General features: G+C 44.8%; 1 protein-coding gene across 5 annotated transcripts in view; it reads right to left on the minus strand.

Moving 5' to 3' along the window:
* TGFBRAP1 (transforming growth factor beta receptor associated protein 1) overlaps window positions 1-22,825 on the minus strand; it is a 68,311-nt gene that overhangs the window by 10,138 nt on the left and 35,348 nt on the right. For all 5 annotated transcript variants that reach the window (XM_074332477.1, XM_074332476.1, XM_074332475.1 and 2 more), the window contains 7 exons: window positions 18,894-19,088; window positions 16,595-16,749; window positions 9,317-9,399; window positions 5,916-6,257; window positions 4,100-4,157; window positions 2,121-2,264; window positions 194-340 (listed from right to left, as the gene is read on the minus strand). In XM_074332477.1, coding sequence (XP_074188578.1) covers window positions 194-340; window positions 2,121-2,264; window positions 4,100-4,157; window positions 5,916-6,257; window positions 9,317-9,399; window positions 16,595-16,749; window positions 18,894-19,088 — 1,124 coding nt within the window. The remainder of the gene's footprint in view (window positions 1-193; window positions 341-2,120; window positions 2,265-4,099; window positions 4,158-5,915; window positions 6,258-9,316; window positions 9,400-16,594; window positions 16,750-18,893; window positions 19,089-22,825) is intronic.

Here is a 22,825-nt window from a genome sequence, read left to right on the forward strand (position 1 = left end):
CCTATTCCTCCCGTCTCCTTCACAAACCTCCAGTTCCCCTGCAGACCATCAACAAGTACAGACTGAGCACTCAGGGAATGTAAAACATCACAGAAGAACCATCTGCCAGCAGTGTGATCGTTGAATTTCACCTCTTCAGTTAGTGCCATGACCCTACAGCCTGCACGCCTCAGTCTGAGCTCTGAAGTCTCACCTGCAGTCTCCTGTCTATAACCAGATGTTCCAGATATTTAACAAGAGCCTTCGGGTACTTCTGAAGGCAACTGAGAATATCATCTGGATTAAAGCTGTTCTCCTGCTGCTCGTCCAAAGGTCTCTTGGTGAAAACTTGAACTCCAACCTAAAAGGAAAGCAGCGATTCAGTGATTATGCTTTTCAAAGTCACCATCTTATCTTCATCCTGAGCATTGCATGTTCATGCTTCGGGTAAAATCATTGTCAAAACATATGGCGATACAGAAAAAGTGAAGCATAGAGCCCTGACAAAGCCCAAACAGCAAAGACAGGAAAGGTGGCTAAGCTCTGAAACCATCCTCATATATCCCTGTGGATTTTTTTAAAATAGGTCAGAAATGAAAGAACGAAACATATATTGGTAGCAAGTTTGACACTCCACGAAGCAAAACTTTGTAATATTAATGTCATCCAAAAACACAATGGTCACTCACTGAATAGTAAGGGAGAGAATACATAAAATGCTGAACACTCAGTCAACTCAGCTCTCCCATCACTGACACCTACTCTGTGGATTATTATCTACGTGAGAGCCACGCTGGTCCCTGACAGGTTTCTAGGCCGCCTCCCTGTGCCTGCCTAAGGGCCCCCAGTGTGTAATTCCACCTTCCAAGGAAAGGCTAGGGTGGCCAATAGGGAAGAAAAGGCATCCTGCACCTCCCCTGGGCACTTACGTGTGCATACTCTCACACACACAGGCACACATGTATACACATATACACACATGTATACACACACACACGCCACACAAAAACCCCAAACATGAGCAAAACAGCAGAGCTCTAGCAACTATATGACCTTGGGAAAGTTTCTTAAGCTCTCTGAGCCTCTGTTTCCTCATCTATAAATGCCCACCTTGTGGGGCTGTTGCAATGTTTAAGAGATGACGTGTGTCAGGGACGGGCACACTATTGGGCGGATAATTCTGTGCCTGATGTGCTCTTATCACCTACTAGCACTGGGAAGAGCCCCATGCTTCCAAAAGCATTAGGTCTGTGTTGCAGAGGTGCATGAGCACTGCTGGGACAAGCAGTCTGTGCATGTGCACAGAGGCAAAGTGGAGATGGCACACACGAAGCACGTGGGCTCTGACCTCGCAGTTAGGACAGCAGCATGGAGAACATATTCCAAGTCAGATTTCAGAGCAGCAGACACAACACGCAGAGACCACGTTTACGACCAAGGTCTGCACCAGAAAGCTAACTTTGTCTCTTCAGGGAGCCGAGGGAATGTGGATGTTTTTAATAGTGAGGACTGACATGCTATCTCTTTCCTGGTCATCTTTGGGGACTTACTTAGGATTCTGTCTCTGTGTCCTGAGCCTGCTGTTTCCCCTAGAGCCAACAGCCAACAGGTGCTTTCTCACTGACGTCCTGTCTCAGCCTCCAAGATGGGCAAGTCCTGCTCACGGCCACCCTCCTTCCTCCAGGCTCATAACTTCCACATCAGGAGTGGCGGGGGCAGACACAGGGCATGGCTTTGCCGCCGTGGCCCAGGCCTGGCACCAAACCCCGTGGGCAACCATCTGATCCTGCTCCAGCCCACAGAAAACTAAAGTGCCAGACTTAGTTAGGGGTGGCAGTTCATAAACACACGTTTTTAACCAGATGCTGAGAATGGGGCCTGGCTATGCTTCTTGCTTTTCTATTAAAGTGGCCTGTCTGTCCCAGACAGAGGACGCTGAACAGTGTGTCTCAGAAGCAGTGAAATCTAGAACTTCCCAAAGATCTGGGATTCAGATGGCTCAAGGGCACACACAAAAGGGGGAGCAAAGAAAGCAGATGGAGAGGTTGAAGCATCGCTTGTTTATCCCCCTAAAATAGAGGTTTTGACTGTTTTTAACCAGTCCTCACTCCTCCAAGAGAATTCATTTACGAAGCACAAACCTCCTCACTTTTCTGCAGGACCCAGTCGGCATACTTCCACACTAGTTCTTGGTCGGAGCTGTACGTGAGGAAATCAACGATGTACTCGTACAGGTCTGCGCGAGTGGAGTCCTCAATATCCCCATTCACAATGTCCACCCACAACTGGAAAGGCGTGAAAATAAAAAGAAACAGAAGGTCAAGGTTACGTACCTTTTAGACTCAGCTGCGATAAATCGTATGTTTACTTGGCCTTTTAATACTTAAAAGAAGTAGGACAAATTTTAAGTGCTTAAATCTATTTTAACTTTTTTCAGAGAAATTAAGAAATGTAGAAAATGTGGTACAGGAAATCAAGAAAATAAAGCACCAGGTTCTTTTTCTTTCCTTTTTAATGATATCGCAGTAACACAAGTAGTAAAGATAATGTATAGGAAAAGGTGGAGGTATTAAAAAAAGTTACTTCATGAAAAACCATCGCTGACAACATCGCAACACAGAAGGAATTCACCTATGCCCATCAGCTACGCGGTCTCCATCTTTTCCATCCCAGGAACCCTTGATTTTTGAAGTCCTTTTTCAATTGTGATAGTCAGATACTACGTTTTTGAAAACTTTGCTGATTCTGTCCCCTAGTGTTCTGATGGTCTTTTGCACAGGGTCTCATCACAGACTCTAGTAATGAAAGGCCTCTACCATTTCATCCAGAAACTTCCCTGCCGTGTAAATTGAAGCTTACTTTCAGAACCCCAGAATGAGGCGGCCTCACGGGGGTGGGAAGCGGGGGAAGGGAAGTGGCGGGGGGCAGAGGACCGCACTGCACTTCTGAACCTCACCACCAGCAAGAAGCCCAAGAAACAGGGCAGGCCTGTAATCGTGATATCAACACACCAACATTTTTATGGTATGAGTTTCTTCAACACTGAATTCCCCAAACCAAATAACCTAATCACACATACATTGAAATGTGTCATTTTTTAATAGTAGAATTCTGCCATATACAGAGATTTATTCCATATGATTTCAATTTTGCAAATCTCTCGATATCTACCTCTGCTAATACTATTATTACCCTTATATCAAGCTGTAATTCTTAGAATTATATGCTGTAAATAAAAATTTTATCTTTGACCCCCAAATCTACTCTTAGCATGTTAATGGAAATCCATTTTTTTTTTAACCTATTCTGCAATGATGTTACCACGATAGTTTAACTAAACACATGTGTGGCTTTCCCACAGTCATGAAGTTGACTTTAGCTTGGTGAATACTGCTGATGGTCTTGGCCAGTCACAAAACAAAACAAAAAACGCACCATGAGGAAAGTACAATACAAACGATACCAGTGGATGACACGTAATATAAGGGGGACAGTCTCCTGAGAGCGTGAGACAAAACCAGTCATATGATGTCAGATGCAAGACAAGAGACAAGACTGACACTTGGAGCCATTTCAATTCAGGCTCTGCATCCCTGCCAGAACAACCTGAAGCACTGGTTCGAATCCCAGCTCTGCCCCCGAACAGTGGATGACCCTGGCCCAGTGACAGGCCTTGGTCAGCTGTAGTTTTGTCACAGATGACATGGGAATAATAATTTACCCAGCTCATTGGCAATAGTCATTGTCATGAAGTTATTAATATCACAAATTTGTTAACATTAAAAGAAAATTATAAACAGTTATTCATAGTTTTAATTTTCTGATAAGGCAGAGATATACTATGCCTTCTGCCTCAAAAAGAAGTCGTATTTTTATTTTTTAGATTTTTAAAAACTGAATCTTGATAATGTTTTTAAAGAGATGTAAGACAAACAAAATACTCTTGACCAACATTTCTCAAGGAATTCACTTTCTAAAAACAGTATTAATTTTGTCCTATAAAAAAGACTGGAGATCAGGCAAAAGTGGTCTCTATTAATTTGTGTGTGTTTTTTTTTTTAAAGTAACACCAAGTTAAACGGTGCTAATTTTTAAATAATGCTAAAATGCTTTAACTAACCTGCACTGCAGCCGCGTCTTGGTTATTATAATGATAGAGCAGTCCAAGGGCAAAATACCTGAAAGAAAACAATGTGGTAAGTGCCCCTCTCCCCACTACCACCTTCTGTGGGCGGCACCCACACAGCACCATCCATGGCCCTGGTACCCACCTGACACCCCCGGCCCCATACTGTATTCAATTCAGAGTTCAACAACAAATTTCAAACAACAAAAGGATCCTCATTTCTGTTTATTTGCTTACGCTATTAAAATATATGCCCTATCAATTTCCAAAAAGGATCACATTCAGGTCTAAGACAAGCTGACAAAACTGTAATTATACAATGGAAAATCACATTTGGAATTGCTTTACAATCTGCATCAAATATTGCTATAATTTCCTATCTCTTCAGTTACCCATTATTAAACCCAATATTAGAAGGCTTCGGAAGGTACGCTGTCTGAGCTGTCAGTAGAAGAAGGGGAAGGAGTGTGAACATGAATGACAGCAATAAAGGCCAACAGTATCCAGGCATCGCAGAGAACAGAACTCCAGGGAGAGTCCTGGGGGAGGTCATCCAGAGGTCAAGAACCTGAGTTTCAATTCAGGCTTCGATACTTACGACCTGTATGACCTTGAACAAGTGGATTAGTTTCCCTGGCCCACCATTTTCTCACTTGCAAGTGGAAGGGCTTAGCAATGATACTGGCATTGCCTGGGCAGTGAGCCATCCCCAAGCTCCCAAGTTCTGTAGGTATGTCCCACTCGTGGTCCTCCTCCTCCCCAGCAAGTGACTGGAGCAAGTGACCCAGGGGGTGTCGCATTTCTTTCCTCAAAGAGCAAACTCTCAAGATGTCAAACTGTTAGCTGGAACCCTTCAACCTCTCAGAAAGTTTCACTGACTCTCCGGACCCTACCATCTCGAGTAATCACCAGGAGGTGTCAGTGCATTTCCTGGCTCCTAAACAAAACCACTCCATTCCACAGGGTATTGGAGAAACCGAGGGAACCTGCTGGGAAAACCAGCACCCACATGGAGTCCAGCATGAGCCATGTTGTCTTGGCATCTGAACAGGATCGAGTGATGTAACTGCCACGGTCCCCGTGGGGTTTCTTCAGGATGTCTGCCATTTCAAATACATAACAGAACTCATAGGCAAAGAATCTTATTGCTTAATGGGGCTCAGGGGGGTCACCCAACATTTTTAAAGGGAAAACCCGAGGCCCAGAAGGGTCGGACTCCCTGGCCACCTGCTTCACCTGCTGAAGGAGCTGCCGGTGCTCATCACGTCCGTCGCTGCGGATGAACTGCCTGTGCACAAGGCCTGGGGTGGCTGCCTACACACTCGTGCACAGACGAAGGCAGAGTTCTCAGCCATAACCTTTATCAATGAGATCAATAAGCCCTCCTCTTCGTCTATTTATCCACATGTCTCTATCTGTTCTTGGTCATCAGTGGCTAAAGTGCCCTATTAATTGTACCAACATCCATGAGGCGTCTTCCACAGGAGAATCCTACATGGGATATAAGGACTCTTAAGAATCACTTCATTTACTAACAAGGCCTAGGACTCATTCCAAATTGTATTCTCTGTTATTAAAGAACTGGTATGAGAGTTGCTGCCCTCCCAGACCCCTGCAGCTGGCGTGCAGACCATGACGACGGTAATCTAACCCGAGGGGCGCTGGCTTGTCACGATGATTTCAGGGTAGTCCCTGGATGAATCTCTTGGGAACTCAAACATCCTGGCCCCATCAGCTTCACAACAGTTTCCCTGCTGGGCGGGGAAGGGCCAGGCATGCAGCCCCGGGCGGCAGGTGGGAGAACACTCACTTTTTGTGCTTCTCTAGCCAGGCAGCGCTGTCTGTTAGGAGACAGGAGTTCTCGGTGACCAGGAGGTCCAGCAGACTGTCGTGGTCAGCCTCCGCGTACAGCTTGAGCAAGGCCGTGTCGATGTCTTCTTTGTAGCCATTTGCTACCTCCGTGCTGCGGACCTCATTCAAGTAGCTCATGAGGAAGCGCTTGCACTTGGCCATCTTCTCCTGGTCCCCCTGGGTCAGCTGGTTCAGGTCTGCATACTCGTGGAGGGGAGGGTGAGACCGTGTGAATGAAGAGCAGGTGGGCAACAGGAAGGGGTAGAGAGAGATCAGCTCCCGGACATCAAGCTGGCCGCTTCTGCAATTACAGTGTCAAACTAAATGAAGCAAAAAGAGAGAGAGAGTACACATAGGCACACAAAACAACACTGGAGGGGTGTGCAGGTCTGCACATGTCTGTGGGGAGCTGGATATCTGGGTAGGCATGCCACAGTGACCATCCTCATTTGCAAGCACGGCAAAGCGCTGGTGAACTGTGTGCTGTCACCTGGTTCCCAAAAACAATCAAGGGGACCACAGTGAAAGATTCACACAACCATTGTGAAGGTGGAATATCAGAACAGCTAAATGCTAAGTCAGCACTGGGCTCCCTGGAAACCCGGCAAAGGAAGAAACACAACATTACTGCTTGATCAAAGGTAGATTACAGTCCTGGAACCAATGTTTTCCCTGGCATTAAATTATTAACAGATTTACTGAATGGTCCATACAGAAGGGACTTTACAGGAATGGCACTTACAATCTCCTCATCAATGATCTTGCAACAGAAGACACAGAAGCATTTGTGTGGCCATTCCCAGAGCTTTTCGGAGCATAAAGGTAGCACTCAACTCAAATGGCCAGCACAGTGCCCTGCCCTCGCGAGGCCAGGAAGCCACACCTAGTGACGTGCCATGTCTACTTCATTGTTGGGCCCCTCCCATTTCCTCCCTCCAGCCTGCTGTCCTGTCTGCAGCAGTAACAGTTAATGGCAGCACCACCAAGCTGTGGCTCTCAACCCCAGCCCAGGATCAGACCCACCTGTGGGAAACCTCTCGAGCAAACAGAGCTGGAGCCCCGTGCAGACATACTAAACGGGAGTCTCTGAGGCAGGACCCAGGATCTGCACTTCCTGTGACAGGCACTGCATCCGCCTTCCTTCACGCTCTGATCGGCTCTCCTCCATTCTCCCAGCTTCCTGTCTCCAGTCTCCTTTCCGCCCTGTTCTTAACCGCCTGGCCCTCTTCTCACCTACACTGGTTCTGTACTACCCACAGGATACAGTGCACACCTCTTAGCATGGCATTTCAGACCCTTCCTAAACAGACCCCAAACCACCTGAAGCTTCCACTTCCACTGTCCCTCCCACCCTCCAGCACTCAGCTCCACTCAGTTTTCCCCGTTCACACGTCATGCCTCTTGGCCTCTGCTGTTGCTGTTCCCTTGGCCCAAAGCAGTGGTTCTCCATGGGAAGCAGTCTGGCTCCCTGGGAGACATTTGGCACTGTGTGGAGAGACTTACGTCATGACTGGAAGGTGCTATCGGCACCAGTGGATAGAGGCCAGGGCTGCTGCTGCTCATTCTACAGTGTGTGAGAGCTCCCGTAACAAAGGATTATCCAGCCCCAGATGTCAACAATGCCACAGCTGAGAAACCCTGCCCTAGGGTATGATTCTCAACTTGGAAAACTTCTGCTCATCATTTAAGGTTCAGGACAAATCCCGCTGGAAGTCTGAGCTCCGCAGTGCTCCCACCCACTCCAGTCACACTGCATGGAGAAGGGGTGCTGTCCTTTCCTTAGATCCCAGCTCTCATGTGCAGTCCAGGTCTCCTCAGGGAGAGAAGTGTCGACTGACTGGATACAAGGACAGGCCGCACAACTCCAAGAGGACTAGACACACAGCATGTGTCTCCACAACACAAAGGATAAACAGGTGCTCTCTTTGGTGCCAACTGTAATTAGTTGGCAGTTGTGGCTTCTAGCACTGAACTGAGAAGGAATCTGGGGACAAGTACCAGATCAATGAGGAAAAAAAAATCATGAGTTTTTGGCAATGTCTGCTATGGGCATGCTTGTTTTAGGAGCATCTTCAAGTATCAATTTCCTCAAACTTTTGACAAAAGCTGAGCAGCAGTCAATTTAAAGGTAAGCTATTAAGAGGTTGAAGTATGAAGTACAGGAACCTTGTATTAACAACTGACAGGCCCTACATTTATTCTCTTACGAAATCAGTGAATGTTCACTTAGCATCTCAAATTAACCCATGAGAAAAGAAGTTGGGGGACACCCATGACCCAAGTGAGAAGGCCTTTGACACTGCAGGAATAAGACAAAATATAACAGAAAAGAGCCTCGGTCAAACGGACAGAGAATCTATTTAAATCCCAAAGCTACTGATCTTTCCAGGAACAGATGATAACAGCACAGATAATTTGCTTAAGTAAAAGTTATATAGGGCACTGTGATTCAATGAGTAATTCCTTCTTGGCTCAGAAATCTGTTCTCTACAACCAATTTTGTGACAGAGCAAAGGTGAGGTCATGGTGGGCAACAGTGCGGCCTGAACCGTATGGCGAATACCCTGCAGATTGGGCGGTGGACAGCGTGCTGCAGAGTGGCTTTCTGCTCTGCTTGCTACTGGGATGTGAAGGGTCTATTCAGGGCTTCATCACATCTTATCTTTTCGATGGCTCTAAACTGTGCAGAACCAATTCTAGTCGGACACTATGAAAACCTATCCCACAGGCAATGCTTCAGTGGGGTATTTAAAGACTATCAGAGCCAGTTTAACTTAATCTTCTGCAAGGCGTGCTGAGCAAGCAGATAAACCACCACGGCCTCGCCAAGTACACCAGCCTGAGAGGAAGGGAGCTGGGAAAACCCGTGACTGCAATGGGGGCGGGGGAGGGTGAGAGGGCCACTGTCAGAGAAAGGCAGCTTCTGGAGAGACCTAACGATGAGAAGGCCACCTACAAAGTCTTTAGAGGAAGAATTGTCTTCTTCCCAGAAGCACATACTCTTTCTCCAAACTTACAGCTTCTTGCAGAAGAGGAAAAGGGAACAATAGCATTTTCCTAAAGTTTTTCACATGTTAATTAAATTCACTTTTAGAATTCCCTCTCCTGTCTTCGCAGGACTGTCATGTACGCCCCTCATCAGCCCCTATTCTCTTTAAGATACAGGACAGTTAAACTAAGGCTGGGGTTGGGGGAGGGAAGGAGCACCGGTGGCATTTGCTATTATAAACAGGCCTCACCACTGCCACCTGAAGTACAATCTAACCACGGCAGCACTTCCCATCATAGCATCACAGCGGGTAGGGAGGTTGTAACCACAGAGGGGCACTCGCAAGTCTTGCTGCCAACACCTCAAATTACCTGAAGAGCTCTTTAGCTTCCAGGAACTGAAGTTGTGCAAACTGTATAAAACCCGCCTGCTGCAGAATCCTTCGGTACATTACCTGTAAAGAAAGACAGCTTTAATCTCTTATAGATACCTTGAAATCATCACAGGGGGAGAAACTGAATTTCTAATCATAACTCAGGTGAAACGTTAATTATTACGTAGAACTTTGAAGTCACAGGGAAAGAAAAAACAAGGTGTATATGAAATTAATTTCAGTATACAAGTATATGTGTGAGTGTATGTATGTCGATCAACACCTCATTCTTGTAATAAAGCTTTCTATTTAACTATTCTTCCTTCTTCATGGATGCTTTTTCATGAACCCCAATTCTTCCCAAACGCACTCCTTTCTCCTCGTTAACTCGCAGGGTGTCATTGATTGCTTCTACTTCCGGTTGTCCAGATGGATATTAACAACATCAGTATTTCTGACAGTCTGGAAGCCACTCCCTTGGAATTGACACTTCCCAGCAGCACTTCTGAGTGTCCCTCAGGGTACAAGGCCAACACCACTGAATAAATTAATAGACAAATAAGCGTTCCTAGCCCACACTGGAGAAAGGCTGTGTGTGCTCGTTTCTCCTGGTGATGCACACCCCATATGAACACATTACAGTCTGGAAATTCCTGCAATAAAGATGCCGGCTTCTGTTTGTTTAATCCAGTACTACCTACATCGCCTTGCCACAGAGCCCCTTTGCCTTGTAACATTTGGCAACAGCAACACACACTTTAGGAAGTTGTCTGGTGGGGTCTCTAATTCCATCCTCCTCCCTTCAGTGTCCAACTAGGCCAGTGTTCAAGTTTTGGAACAGCTTTTGGGCCTGTCTCTTTGCTCTGTTCTTACTGGCTCCATCACCACAGCACAGGCCCTCATCGCCTCACAATTAAAGACTCTATGACTGCAGTTCCTGCACCTTCTAGGCCATCATGCTGTTCTAGAAGGCAAGGTGCATACATTAGCCACCTTGGTATCCCACACTCCTAGCATAATATCTGTGGTGTCGTAAGCACTTATTGATCTGAAGCTCTATATGATCAATTTTTGTGACCTTCCACTTTGTCATTCACTATCCCCATTTTACAAACAGGAACATTCTGCTCAGAGATGTTATATTTTAGCCCAAAGTTACTAAAGCAGTAAGTGGTTGTGCAAGGATTTAAGACTAGACCTTTCTGATTCGAGAGCCCAGATCTTTCCACTCACTGATTCATCCAGGTATGCAGCAGGTACTTAGTGCTGTTACCTACTGAAGAAATGAGGAGAGTGGCCAGTCAGCACCTAAAAGCTATCACTCCCGTTCCCTCAAACCAGCTCTAAAAGGGGCTCTCGCTATAGATTTGAAGAGTTTTCAAATTCCTTCAGAGAAGTCAGAAAAGGCAGGCTGCCTTTACATTTCTCTTCTTTCATTTCTCTTCTCACCACAGGTTTTTGTCTTTCTTCCCGGACATCAGTCATTTCTGACCTAAAAACTGGCCTATTTATACTGCCCAACACTAAGCAGACAGGAATGGGTCAAAGTTCTGTTGCATGGGGATGCCAGTTCCATTTCCACAAGGAGAACAAATAAAAGCCATCCACTTAGCAAAAAGAATGAAAACGACCCATGAGCTGTGGTAGAAAAATTCTCAGTGACACCCAGGTTTGTTGATGAGAAATCAGCTGAATAACAATTTATTCCTCATGGCTGCAGGATTCAAATACCCCTTCCTAATGGGAAATAAAAACTACTTATGCTAACACTCCCAATCTCCAAGAACGTGGGAGTTATTTTCAATATTTTAGTCTGGGAATGCTACATGTAGACATGGAAGAAGCATGCAAAGAGATTCCTCCTGGATACAAGCACCTGGATGTTGAAACTATGGATGATACAGAGCACAACACTGAATTTGACCTAAAAACACCTAATCAGAAATTTCATCAAGCACAGCCAATTCTTGGTTCTCTGAAAGTGACTGTCTCCTTTCCAGATTGTCCACTCCGACTGATACCTCCACCTGCTCAGGTCACGCTGAGCTACAAAACCTGGAGCCAGAGGGGTCAGCAGGAAAAGGACAAGAAGAATGGCTACATGAGGAGGACAGAGGACAAGAAAGTCTGTTTAGCTTCCCAACATCAGAGCTAAGCCAACAATGGAAGCTTCAGCTTTCTTTTTAACTTACTAGTTCGCCCTTCAGTGTAAGGTGGCTATCAGAATCCCCAGGTGAAGACAGAAAATTAGCACGGCAGACCTGTAAGTAGTGCCACTCGAAACCTACTCTACAAAGACTGAGGGCCCAACACAAGCCGGGAGGAAGAGGTCGCAATGTATTCTGGGAGCAAGAAGACACTGAAGTCCGAACCTGCGTTACTAGAACTACATATCTGAATTGAGATTTCTAACTTTTGTGATTTGGGGAACCGGAAATTTTGTGAAATGGAAGATTCTATTTTAGAGATTTCTATACCTGCTTTCAAGGCTGTATTGTCTAAGTTCAATGTCACACAAGGGCTTCTGCAAAGAACAGTCCTTCCTAGCACTAAATCCAAAGTGTACCTGGTTTTATGGCCCCTCCTTAATATGTAACTGCCTAAATGAAATATAAACTGCTCAATGAATGGAATATTATTCAGCTTTAAAAAGGAAAGAAATTCTGACACACGCTATGACATCGATAAACCTTGAGGACATTATACTGAGCAAAATAAGCCAGTACAGTTTCAGTTTTGCAAGATGAGAAGAGTTCGGGAGACGGATGGTGGTGATGGTTGACCAACAACATGAATTTACTTTATGCCACTGAACTGTAAACTTAAAAATGGTTAAGATGGTAAATTTTATGTTATGTTTTACCACAAGTAAAACAAACAAACAAACAAACAAACAAACAAAAACAACAAGCAAAACAATTGGGATACAAAACCGAAACCGCACAACATTTATAACAACACAAAGTGACAAGGCATGCCTATAAACCCAAAAGTACAAGCCGCTGGGGACAAACCACCAACAACTACAGGACCAGGGTGGTATTAGAAACTGTGGGAAGAAGTGGAGAGAGGAAAAAGGGGCTGTGAGGCCTTGTCAGCCAGAGTCACCAAACTTCTATCAGGAACCATAGAAAGCTGGGCAGGCCATTTGAGAATGGCAGTGGAAGGGGACGTCCCAGGCTCTAGTTTGCCAGTAAGTGCCAACACTGAGAAACTGGGCTTTCAAGACTAAGAAAAAGTCCTTGGGCATTCAAGCATAAAGACCAAGTCATGACATGGGAAAAAAATTCAGACTCTCATCAGATTTTTGACTACTAATGCTTACTGCCAAAAGTTAATGGTGGAACTTATTTAAATTTCTCACTGAATGATAAATGTGAGTCAAAGATTTTATATCCAGCCAAACTGGTCTTCAAGTATAAAGGCTGCAGTAAACTGTTATTAACATGCAAAAACTCAGGGACAGTGTTTCCAGATGTTCATCCTGAAACACCTGCCTGAGAGGATTGCTTCAGAAAAGTAACTGACTAGAGTTAGCAACGTAAAATTGTTGGTGAGAATTCAATATACATTTGCCTATGGAACTAAGACTGATAAATATCAGGGAGACGGTATACCATGTTTCCCTGAAAATAAGACTTAGACAGACAATCAGCTCTAATGCGTCTTTTGGAGCAAAAATTAATATAAGACCTGGTATTATATTATGTTATGTTATATTATATTATTTATTATAAGACCCAGCATTATATTATATTATTATATTATGTTAAACTTGGTCGTATATTATAGCAAAATTAGACCAGGTCTTATATTAATTTTTGCTCCAAAAGACGTATTAGAGCTGATTGTCTGGCTAGGTCTTCTTTTCGGGTAAACACGGTAGTATGTGATGGCTGTAGGCTCTGAAAAAGTAAAGACAATACAACCATCAAAAAACAGGGGAGAATGGGGTGATTACTCAAAAAGTACAATATACTTGCAGACTGTCTTACAGGTATTAACTGGGAATAAATGAGTATTACTTTAACACGGATACTGGGAGAAAACAAGGAAAAGGTAACAAGGAGGTTACTAATTTCAACTATCGCTCAAAGTGAGGAACCAATAGACAATAGGAGCCTCCCTCCCCCAACAACAACAACAAAAGAAAACTGCAGGACTTTTACAAAGTTAATGCTATTAGGGTAACCATTAGAACAAAAATACTGACCCTCACACCAGAAGAAGACAGGCAGGGAGGAAGAGAAGTAAGGGGAGGGAGAAAGCAGAGTGAAGGGACAGAAGGAATTTAGGCTTCTTTGAATATATCATTTTGTTTTGTTGATTTGACTTTTGAATTATGTATTTTACATAATTATAAAACAAAATTAAATTTAAAAAGCAATCCCTATAAAACAGAAGTCAAATGAAACAAATGAACTTAACTATACATTATAAAAGAGTTGATGGCAGTACAGCACAGAGAACTCTCCCAGGTAACTCTCAAACAGAGTCTAAAATTTGACTGGTCAGCCCTAGTGGGATTTCTTCTAAGGGTAAAAAGAATGCCAAGACCCAGAGGTTTATAGGACAACTGGGGAAATGTGACCGCTGATGGGACACTATCTATGAAGGAATCAAGTGTTGATTTCAGGGAGTTATATTGATGGTACTGTGGTTACATTTAAGAGAAGGCATCCTTGTCTTTTAAAGATACCTACTGAAAGCATCACAACTAATCCTTAGAAACACATACACACTCAGGAAAGTTATCTCTAAACCTTTTTGTCAGTATTGTCTGCTTTTCTCTTATGGTTCTATTTTAAACAGCTTCTGCTCCACAATTCATTCCACCAGAGTTCTGTCTGATGACCAGTTCAAAGCTCTGAATCACCCCTTCGTCCATCCTTCATGTTTCAGCCCAGGCATGAGCAGGGTGCGAGGAAGATGAAGGGAACAGGGTCTTCCTAGGACCTCGAGGACGGAAAAGCTTGGAGCTGAGGGCCAAATGGATCTGTGCTACACGTTAACACACACAGCTGTAGAAGCACAGGGCAGTTTTTAGTTCTGCCTGGAGGAAAGGAAGGATTCGGAGAACAGGGTACATTTAAGCAAGGTACTGAAATAGTCTCTTCTCGAGTATGGAAACACACTCCAGTAAGAGCAGAGCAGAAACAACAAGTAAAGCACAGGGGGAGGGTGGAGAGGCATGTGAATGCACATGGCACGTTCCGCTGAATGTGGAAGCAAGGTACGCGGGGTAAAGAGGGCTGGCCCTGATTTCATGTCCAGAGGCAAAGCCATCTCACTTGTCCTGACTTCTGGTCTTTGGATGGTGGTACTGGCTATTTCTGAATTGTTTTAAGGATTAAAAGATGTCTTAAAGAGCCTTGCAGAAGGCTTGCCTATTGTGTAGTTCTCAACAGCAGTTAGCTTCCTGTGTTCTCTACCTTTTAGGCGGAAGGCAGGGTTAGGGGACGCTTCAGAGGTGTGACAGAAGGGAGAGGCAGAAGGGCAGAGAAGTGGGCAGGGCCAGATCGTGATGGGCTTTAAGGGTGAGGACTTTACCTCCGGCAGTGGGGCACCCACTGTATTTTAAGCAACAAATTTGGTCTATATTTTAGAAAGATCATTCCTGTAGTGGCATGGAGAATGGACTACACAGATGTGAGGGAGGCTGTTAAAATCATTCAGGCAAAATAGGAGAAGGGTCTGCACACCAGCAGTAACAATGGGCACTGAGAATAACAGCTGAATTTGCGATCATTCTAAGGGTGTGTCTCCAGGTCTAGAGCTACGTGTGTGGAACAACAGGGAGAAGGCAGGGAGCACGTTAGAAAGGAAAAAACTCAACTGGGATATCAGATTAGAGAGCAAGGTGACTCCTCATATCCTCTGCTGCCGACTGCATCTCTCTGCTCTTGGCAAAAAGAGAGGAGAAAAAGCAAAAATCAGACAAAGAATGTTGAAAGCCTCTTTAAGAAAACGTCACACACTTAAAATGTACACATGTATGTACAAGGAAGGGGCACCCCAACATGTGGCCCCTGTAGACATCTAACACATCCACAGGAGGCAGCTCATGGGGCTCGACGTTAGGGAGGAAAAAGTTGCTGAGAGCAAGCCGGGCTGAGGCAGGTCTCAGACCCCATGGTGGTCTGATCTCATCTGATCTCGCACCTTCTCAGCACGGCCTGCCTGCTCTCAGCACAACCAGCCTGAGCTGGAGGGCTCTTCCTTTCGCTTTTGCTGCCCCCTGCCGACTGCTGACAGGTAGGTCTTATTTTAACAAAATAGGAACAACCGTCAGTTTTTCACTTCGTGAGAGGTGTAAATTCCTAACTATTACATTGTTTTGTACACCTGAAACTAGTAAAAAAAAAAAAAAATTGGGAACAAAGATGAGAAGTTTTTCAATATTTAAATATAGAAAAGGCGCCCTCTTTTGTGAAGTACACATTCTGCCTCTCACCTTCAGAATCTACCCTTCGCAGCAGCATAAAGTAGGACTGAGGCCAAAGAGCATCATTTCATTCCACAATAATCACATAGCCAGGTGAGAATCTGATCGGTTGGTAACAATCAAAGGGATTATTCATTCATGAGAACTTTTAACAGTCGATTTGGATATGTATACGAAGCGTACACACACTAGTATTAGGTTTTATTACTCTCGAAAGCAGAGTCAGCTGAACTAACCTGACAACTGCTCAAGCAGCAAGTTTTAGGGAACATGATTTCAAGAGACATAATTTGTGATTATTATATCCACTGTATTTCCCATATCAACTATATTAAAGTTAGTATTTAAGTGAATTAAAAGTTTTCTCTTAAGGAGATTAATTAGATGGACACCTGCGATATTAGAGCGTTTACTAGTATGGTTAACAAAACTTTTCCTGTAGATAGTAGGAATCTAAACTTTTAAAATCCAACCCCAGCCCAACAAATACAAATTCTAAATTATGGGACAAATGAACCTGATGTTACTCTTTGGGTTTATAAGAACTATGCCCCTGATTCTTCTCTGAAGGCCCACTGAAGAAGGAAGTTGACTAGAAATACAAGTTGGTATATTAAGCACGGAAATTAAGTCAGAGGTTCCAAACCCGACCTGGCCTCTGTCAGCAGGGTCACCTCAGCCCAGCCTGTTTCCTTCTCTGTACAATGTGCATGTGCTGAGAAATTCAATGACAGATACAAACGTAGTCCGCAGCTGGGTCCTGGTTAAATTCGAACGTTTTCTGACTGGTGGCCTTGGAGGCATGCTTTCTGTGACCAGCTAATTACACACCTGAAATTTTTCCTTTGGAATGTTCCTCCGGGCTCCTTTGGCTAAAACCAAAGCCTCTTCCACTCTACGGCTTGCTAGAAGATCCTGTATTTGTTTTTCCAGAGGTAATGGAACCAAGATGTAAACTCCTTTACTTGTGGCGACAATCACTCTTCCTGGGGAGAAATTTGACACTGTTGGAAAGGGGAAGAACGAAATGCCTACGAGAAAACACTTTCCCCTAAACGGGACCATGATCCGATTCATTGATCAATTTCATCAGACTAGAATTCCTACAGAAATGAAAAATTACAATGCTTCTTTTCTTTTTCCCCAACTTTCAACTGTCAGAAAAGGGCAAACGCTTAAGACTACATTTCCAAAGTAAGAATTATGATATACCTCACCTGAAAGCTTTAAAAATTTATTTTCTCTCCATGTTAGTTTATGGGAAATGAAGGTTGTAATGCAGCATTCTGAACTGTGGGACAATATTTCATACTCACCCGCCATCCAAATACCGCCAAGTCGTGGCCTAACCTTATTCATTCCCCACAATGCTGCAAGTGAACCTGGCCCGTGGCCAACACTGTCACCATCATTGCACCTGGGGGACCTTGCACAGGCAGCCCACCCAGGAGTCAGAACTACAAGATGAGCTCCTACTGCAAAGCTTTGCAGGTGAGCCCTGCTCCCTCTGGAGATACTGTTTAAGCCAACCGTTATCTGTTCACAGGAAGCAATGGAATGATCTTTTCTTTCTGTGTGAGGGGAGCTCAGGGTCAGCCAGGCCTTTCCTGCTCCCTAGGCTCCTCTTCTTGCGACCCACCATTTCCATTCCAGTCCCGCGGCCTGCTTTGACCCAGCCCTCACCAGTCCTTGCCTGTAACTTCATCACACCTCCCCACCTCGTCTCCTTCCTGCTCTGCTCAGATCTGTTTTCTATCATCACCAGCAAAGTGAGTAAGTTTTCTCACACTCAGATGAGTAAGTCTTCTCTGTACTGGTGTCCCCCTTCCCAGGAAGCGTCTCTTGTCCCGACCTAGTGCGGGTTACATCACCAGCCTCCAGGTGTTCCTGACCCTGTGCCCAACTCTTGCAGTCTGTGTACAAAGCACCGTAACACTGCTGTGAAATGTGCTCTTCCAAGGTGAGTGTCAGGGCCTGCAGCCGGAATCTGACATGCGGAATGTGGGGTCTGAGTCTTAGGAAGTTTATATGCCTGGCATCTCAAACAGGAAAGGCAGTGTTTGCTGAGCCAAACTCCTTATATGACAAATGCACTGCACAAATCTAGATTAGTTCTTGGTTTCAAGGGAATATCATCAAAGGCATTCTTAGGACAACCGAGGAGATCTGAACATGGGCAGGATATTAGAGCCCATTTTCTGAGGTGTGAAAATGACTTTGTGACTATATAGGAAAATGTTGTTGTTCTTACCGTGTTTCCCCGAAAATAAGACCTAACCGGAAAATAAGCCCTGGCATGATTTTTCAGGATGACATCCCCTGAACATAAGCCCTAATGCATCTTTTGGAGCACAACTTAATATAAGACCTGGTCTTATTTTCGGGGAAACATGGTAGGAGGTGCATGCTGAAGTATTTCAGATTAAACGTCATGACTGTCTTCCACTTACTTTCAAACGGCTCAGCAAAATGTTAACAAGTGGTGAATCTAGGTGAATGGTGTACAGTGGTTCACTTTGTTTTTCTCTCAACTTTTCAGTACATTTGAAAATGTTCATAATAAAATTTAGGAGAAATACAATAAATCCCCCGCCCGGCCCCAGCTCACCATTGCACCCAAGAGGAAGCCCTCCCCGACTGCCCTGTTCTGCCACAGCCTCATCTCACAGCCCCCTTCTCACACGCTGTGCACCACTGTGACACTGAACTGCTTGGGTGGCCTGACGTGCAGGGTTCTCTCTGGATCAGATGTGCATGCTGCTTTCTCTCTCCCTGAAGGTGCTTTCACACCACATTTGCTTGGCTGACTCCTAATCACTCTTAAAGGTTTGGCTCAAATGCCACCTCCTTCAGGAAGCCCTCCCGGAAATACTTCCACCTCTGCCTCTCCTAATTGTCCTTATTTCATTTCTATCGAGCTCTTAAACTGCTGCAGCTATTTGTTTAACTGTCTCTCTCCCCATTAACCCTGGAGCCCCTCAAGGGCAGAGTCTGTATTACCATCATCTGTGTATCCTGCTACGCTCAGTGTAAAGTCCTGATCCTAATGGGCCCTAAACAGCACTTACTGAAGAAATAGCATAAAAGGGTGATGACTAACTTTTGGTAAGATTTCCATGTAACCCAGTACCTTCAAAATCCTGTAGAATGTGGCCTTCTTTAAAGGGCAGGGTCTGCTTCTGCTGCTGATCCAACATGCTGTGAACTGTGATGAATTCCTGATCGAGCGCTATGACGTACGGGAAGCAGACGGCTGCCCCGAGCACGTTCTCTGACCAGTGCACAGGGGCTCGCTGAGAAATCCCAGCCACTGTGGCGAACATGCCTAGAAAAACAGGAGGAGTTAAGAGGACCTTCAAATAACTGGGGAATTTTTTTTCCAGTGTATAGATGCAGGAAAAATAATTATATTTCAAGATAGGAAAGATAATATAATACATTGCATGTGTGAAGAACCTTCAATGACTTTGTTTTTTGAGAACTAGCTTCCCCAGGATGTATATCTTAGATTTACTTCCAATTAAAAATGAAGGTAAACAAGTATTTACATATACCCACATGAAGGTTTATAATGCACATGTCCTCACATGCAGGGAAAAAGTTATTTTCAAAGAATTTTAAAAGCTTCATAAGCCTTCTTTTGTATACAGTCCTCCAAATGGTTTGCATCTCTAAGTTACAGCTCTTCATCACACATTCATTCAGCAATGAATATTGAATACATCCAAATATTTATTGAGCACCTACTATGTGCCAGGTACTCTACCAGGCGTCCTATCAGGAACTGTCCCTGCTCAGAGCTAAAGTCTAATTTTGGATATACGTGCACTATAAAACAGAGATAGAACCAATTTTGCAATTCAAGACAGTGCCAGTTAAGTTTGTCAATAACACCTTCTGTATTAAACAACAGTTTATCTTGCACATAAAGCAGTAAGCGAGCCATTTCCAAATGGAACTGTATACAGTCCACAGATTCTGGGCTTACCAAAATTAATACTATATTCACCAAGTAAAGTCAAGTCAATCCATTTTAACTCAGTTTTCAAAGTAGTTGACATAACACACCTTTAAAAACAGGATGCTCTTGTTGCAAATGATTAGATGTGACTGCAGGAGACAAGTGGTTTCTACCGCACTCAACAGAGAAGGGGGAGAGGAGAGAGGCAGAAAGCGATACGGGAGTACTTTAACACTGAAACAATGGATAGTATCTCAAACATATCATATGAGCAAAATTCCTAGACCTGAGAAATCACTGACCCTCCTGAATTTTCTGTGGTTACAAAGATTGAAAAGTACTGCACCTAATCAGGTACAAAGATCGCTCTTTTCCTCTAAGAGCAATCCTGAGAATGGGTGCCGTGGGGGATCTCACAGGTGTACGTGCCTCGCCCTCACCTATCGCACTGAGGCCCTCGGTGCACAACAATGCTGTACTTAGGACAGTTGTCTGGTCCCCTGAACACTTTCAACACTGGCTCTTGGCATATGAAGTAGCACCAATCGGAAGTGTTAAGATGCGAGAACGATAAGCTTTGTGTGTGTGTGAGTATGTGAGTGTGTGAGTGTGTGTGTGTGTGTGTGTGTACGTGCATCTCCCACTAAGGAGTCACACTGCCTAACGTGAACCATTCACTCGCTCTAAGTATTTCCCTTTGACCATTTAAAGTCTCTAACAATCATTACAAAAAAGACTAACAATTCAACAAAAAAATAGCCAAAGGATATGAATTGGTAAGTCACAGGAGACAAAACACAAATGACTAAGAAGTTCATGAAGAGATCCCCACGTTCATTAGTAACCAGGGGAACACAAGTTAAATTTAAAAAAAGTAAAAACAACTTTTACCCATCAGATTGGCCAAAGGCTATATACAGACTGATAGTATGGAGTTTTGACATGCTACGAGGAAACACTTTTTGGAGAACAATCTGGGATTATCTATCAAAACTGAATATACACCTACACTTTCATTCAGTGACCCTATCTTTAAATCTATCGCCAATTGGTAAGCACAAGGGTGGTCACTGTGGCCATTTGAAATAGAATAAAATTGAGCATAATACACCAAGAGTGTGTGACTCTGGGTGAAAACATCACCAACAGAAAGGAAAGCTCATTTGTTAAATGAGTACACACAAAAAGAAAAACTATAAATTAGCACGTTGAGCATCAATTTTAAGTCCATCAACATTTGCTTTTTATATGCCGAGCACTGAATTAGCAGTGTGTCTCCGTCTGTCTGTACCGGGAGACAGACAGACGGAGACACATTCAAGGCCTTTGCAGTGAAGGGCGAAGGAAGATACAGAAACAGTTAGCACAGCAGAGATAACCAGGCAGGAGAAAGGTACAGAAAATGCTGATGGGAGGTAAAGCCCAGACGGAGCCCAGTGATCAGACTCTGCATAGGAAGATGACGCTGAAGCAGGTAGGGCTCCGCAGTGAGAAGCAGGAGGTCACAGGGAGGCAGGGAAGAGGGGTGTGTGTCCGTCTAACAGGGAGCGGCTCCTGGAACAGTGCAAACTCTTCCTGGGGCACAGAGGGTTGGAAGGTCCAGTTAGGGTCAGAGCACGAAGCGCTGACCTGGAGAGTCAGGCTGAGGAGTGCGGCCTGATTCTGTTACAGGGTCACAAGTACTTTAGAAAAGCCACTTGGCTGGAGGTGGAGGCTGCTCTGAAGCAGGGAGAGCCCAGGACACTGGGGAGGCCAGGCAGCTGCCTGCCACCAGGGAGAAGGCCTTAGGCCAGGGCTAGGGGTACAAGAGAGGAGGCTGGGTAACTTCCTGAGGGACCCGGCACCTGACTTAGTGGGAGCAGTGAGAGGGTGAGTCAAAGGCCAGTGTGCAGCTGCTAAGCTCAGGATTAACAGACCTGGGCCAGGTCTAAACACAGGGAAAAGCAGGCAGGGCTGGGTAGGAGGCAAGGTTTGCGCTTCGTGGACTGGAAGCCTCTGGGAGAGGAGAGCCCGGAGTTCAAGTGCTTTCTCGGGGTAACAGCATCCTTCTGGAAGGGGGACAAATGGTTGCACAGGGCACACTAAGTCAGCGTAGAATACAAGACGACACAAGAGGACACGTTTTTGTACGTCCCAACCAAGGGCTGCTCCTGAGTCTGGGGTGGGGGGGCCTTCTGTTCTCATTTCCTTCCAAAGCAGGTAAGAGGTCAGGAGTTGCATGGGGTTGTGGACGAGTACACTGAGATGAGGCAGAGCTAAAGGCAGGAGTGAGCAGGAATGGTGGTCTGGGTTAGTCCCAGTGGGGGGACGATGGGCCAAACGGAAGGCACAGGACGTGGTATTCCTGTCAATGTTTCACAGGGACAGAGAGCGTGCAACTAAGGTCTGAATTTACCCACCAACTGCATAGCCCAAGTATCCAAACAGCATTTGAAAATGCCGAAGGACACAAACACGAGGTGCACAGCTATGGGAAGCATTAAGAATCTGAAATCAAGACTGAGCTTTGGAGGTTAGCACACTCTTGAGTCTTTTATACATTTAGAACCAGCCACTAAAGAGCCTACAGGGCAAAGAAAAGCGACTGGGGCACCGGCTCCTTGCCCGCCTCCTTCACCCAGGCCTTTGGTAAATGTACCTAATCCCGAGGATTCCGCTGAATTTTGGGTGAAATAACTGTTCTGTACAGCAAAACTCTCATGGGACATGGACACCAAAACATAGTCCAGCCTTATCCTGGGATTAAAAAAGGGCTGCGGCGTCTACCGGCTTATGGCTGAGCCTCACCTGACCCGAAAACTGTGTGTGCAGTGCACAGTGCTGTCGAAATGAAAAGGGCAGAAACCAGAGGGCAAGAACAAAGGCGTCTACACAAAAAGAAAAGCCAAAGATTTCACTAGAATAAAAGAGCAAAGCAGTAACTGGCAATTAGGGAGTAAAGGTCAAGCAGCATAAGGTGCCACAGATTCACTTAGGAACTCAGGGTATTGTCAGTCAGACCCCACAATTAATTATATGCTTGCTAAGTAGGCGATACACTCTATTGTTTCTATATTGTTGCAGGAGTGCAAATGTAACAAAATTCGTAAATGGTCAAAACC

Source organism: Rhinolophus sinicus, linkage group LG05, assembly GCF_036562045.2.
Source record: "Rhinolophus sinicus isolate RSC01 linkage group LG05, ASM3656204v1, whole genome shotgun sequence".
Classification (NCBI taxonomy): Eukaryota; Metazoa; Chordata; class Mammalia; order Chiroptera; family Rhinolophidae; genus Rhinolophus; species Rhinolophus sinicus.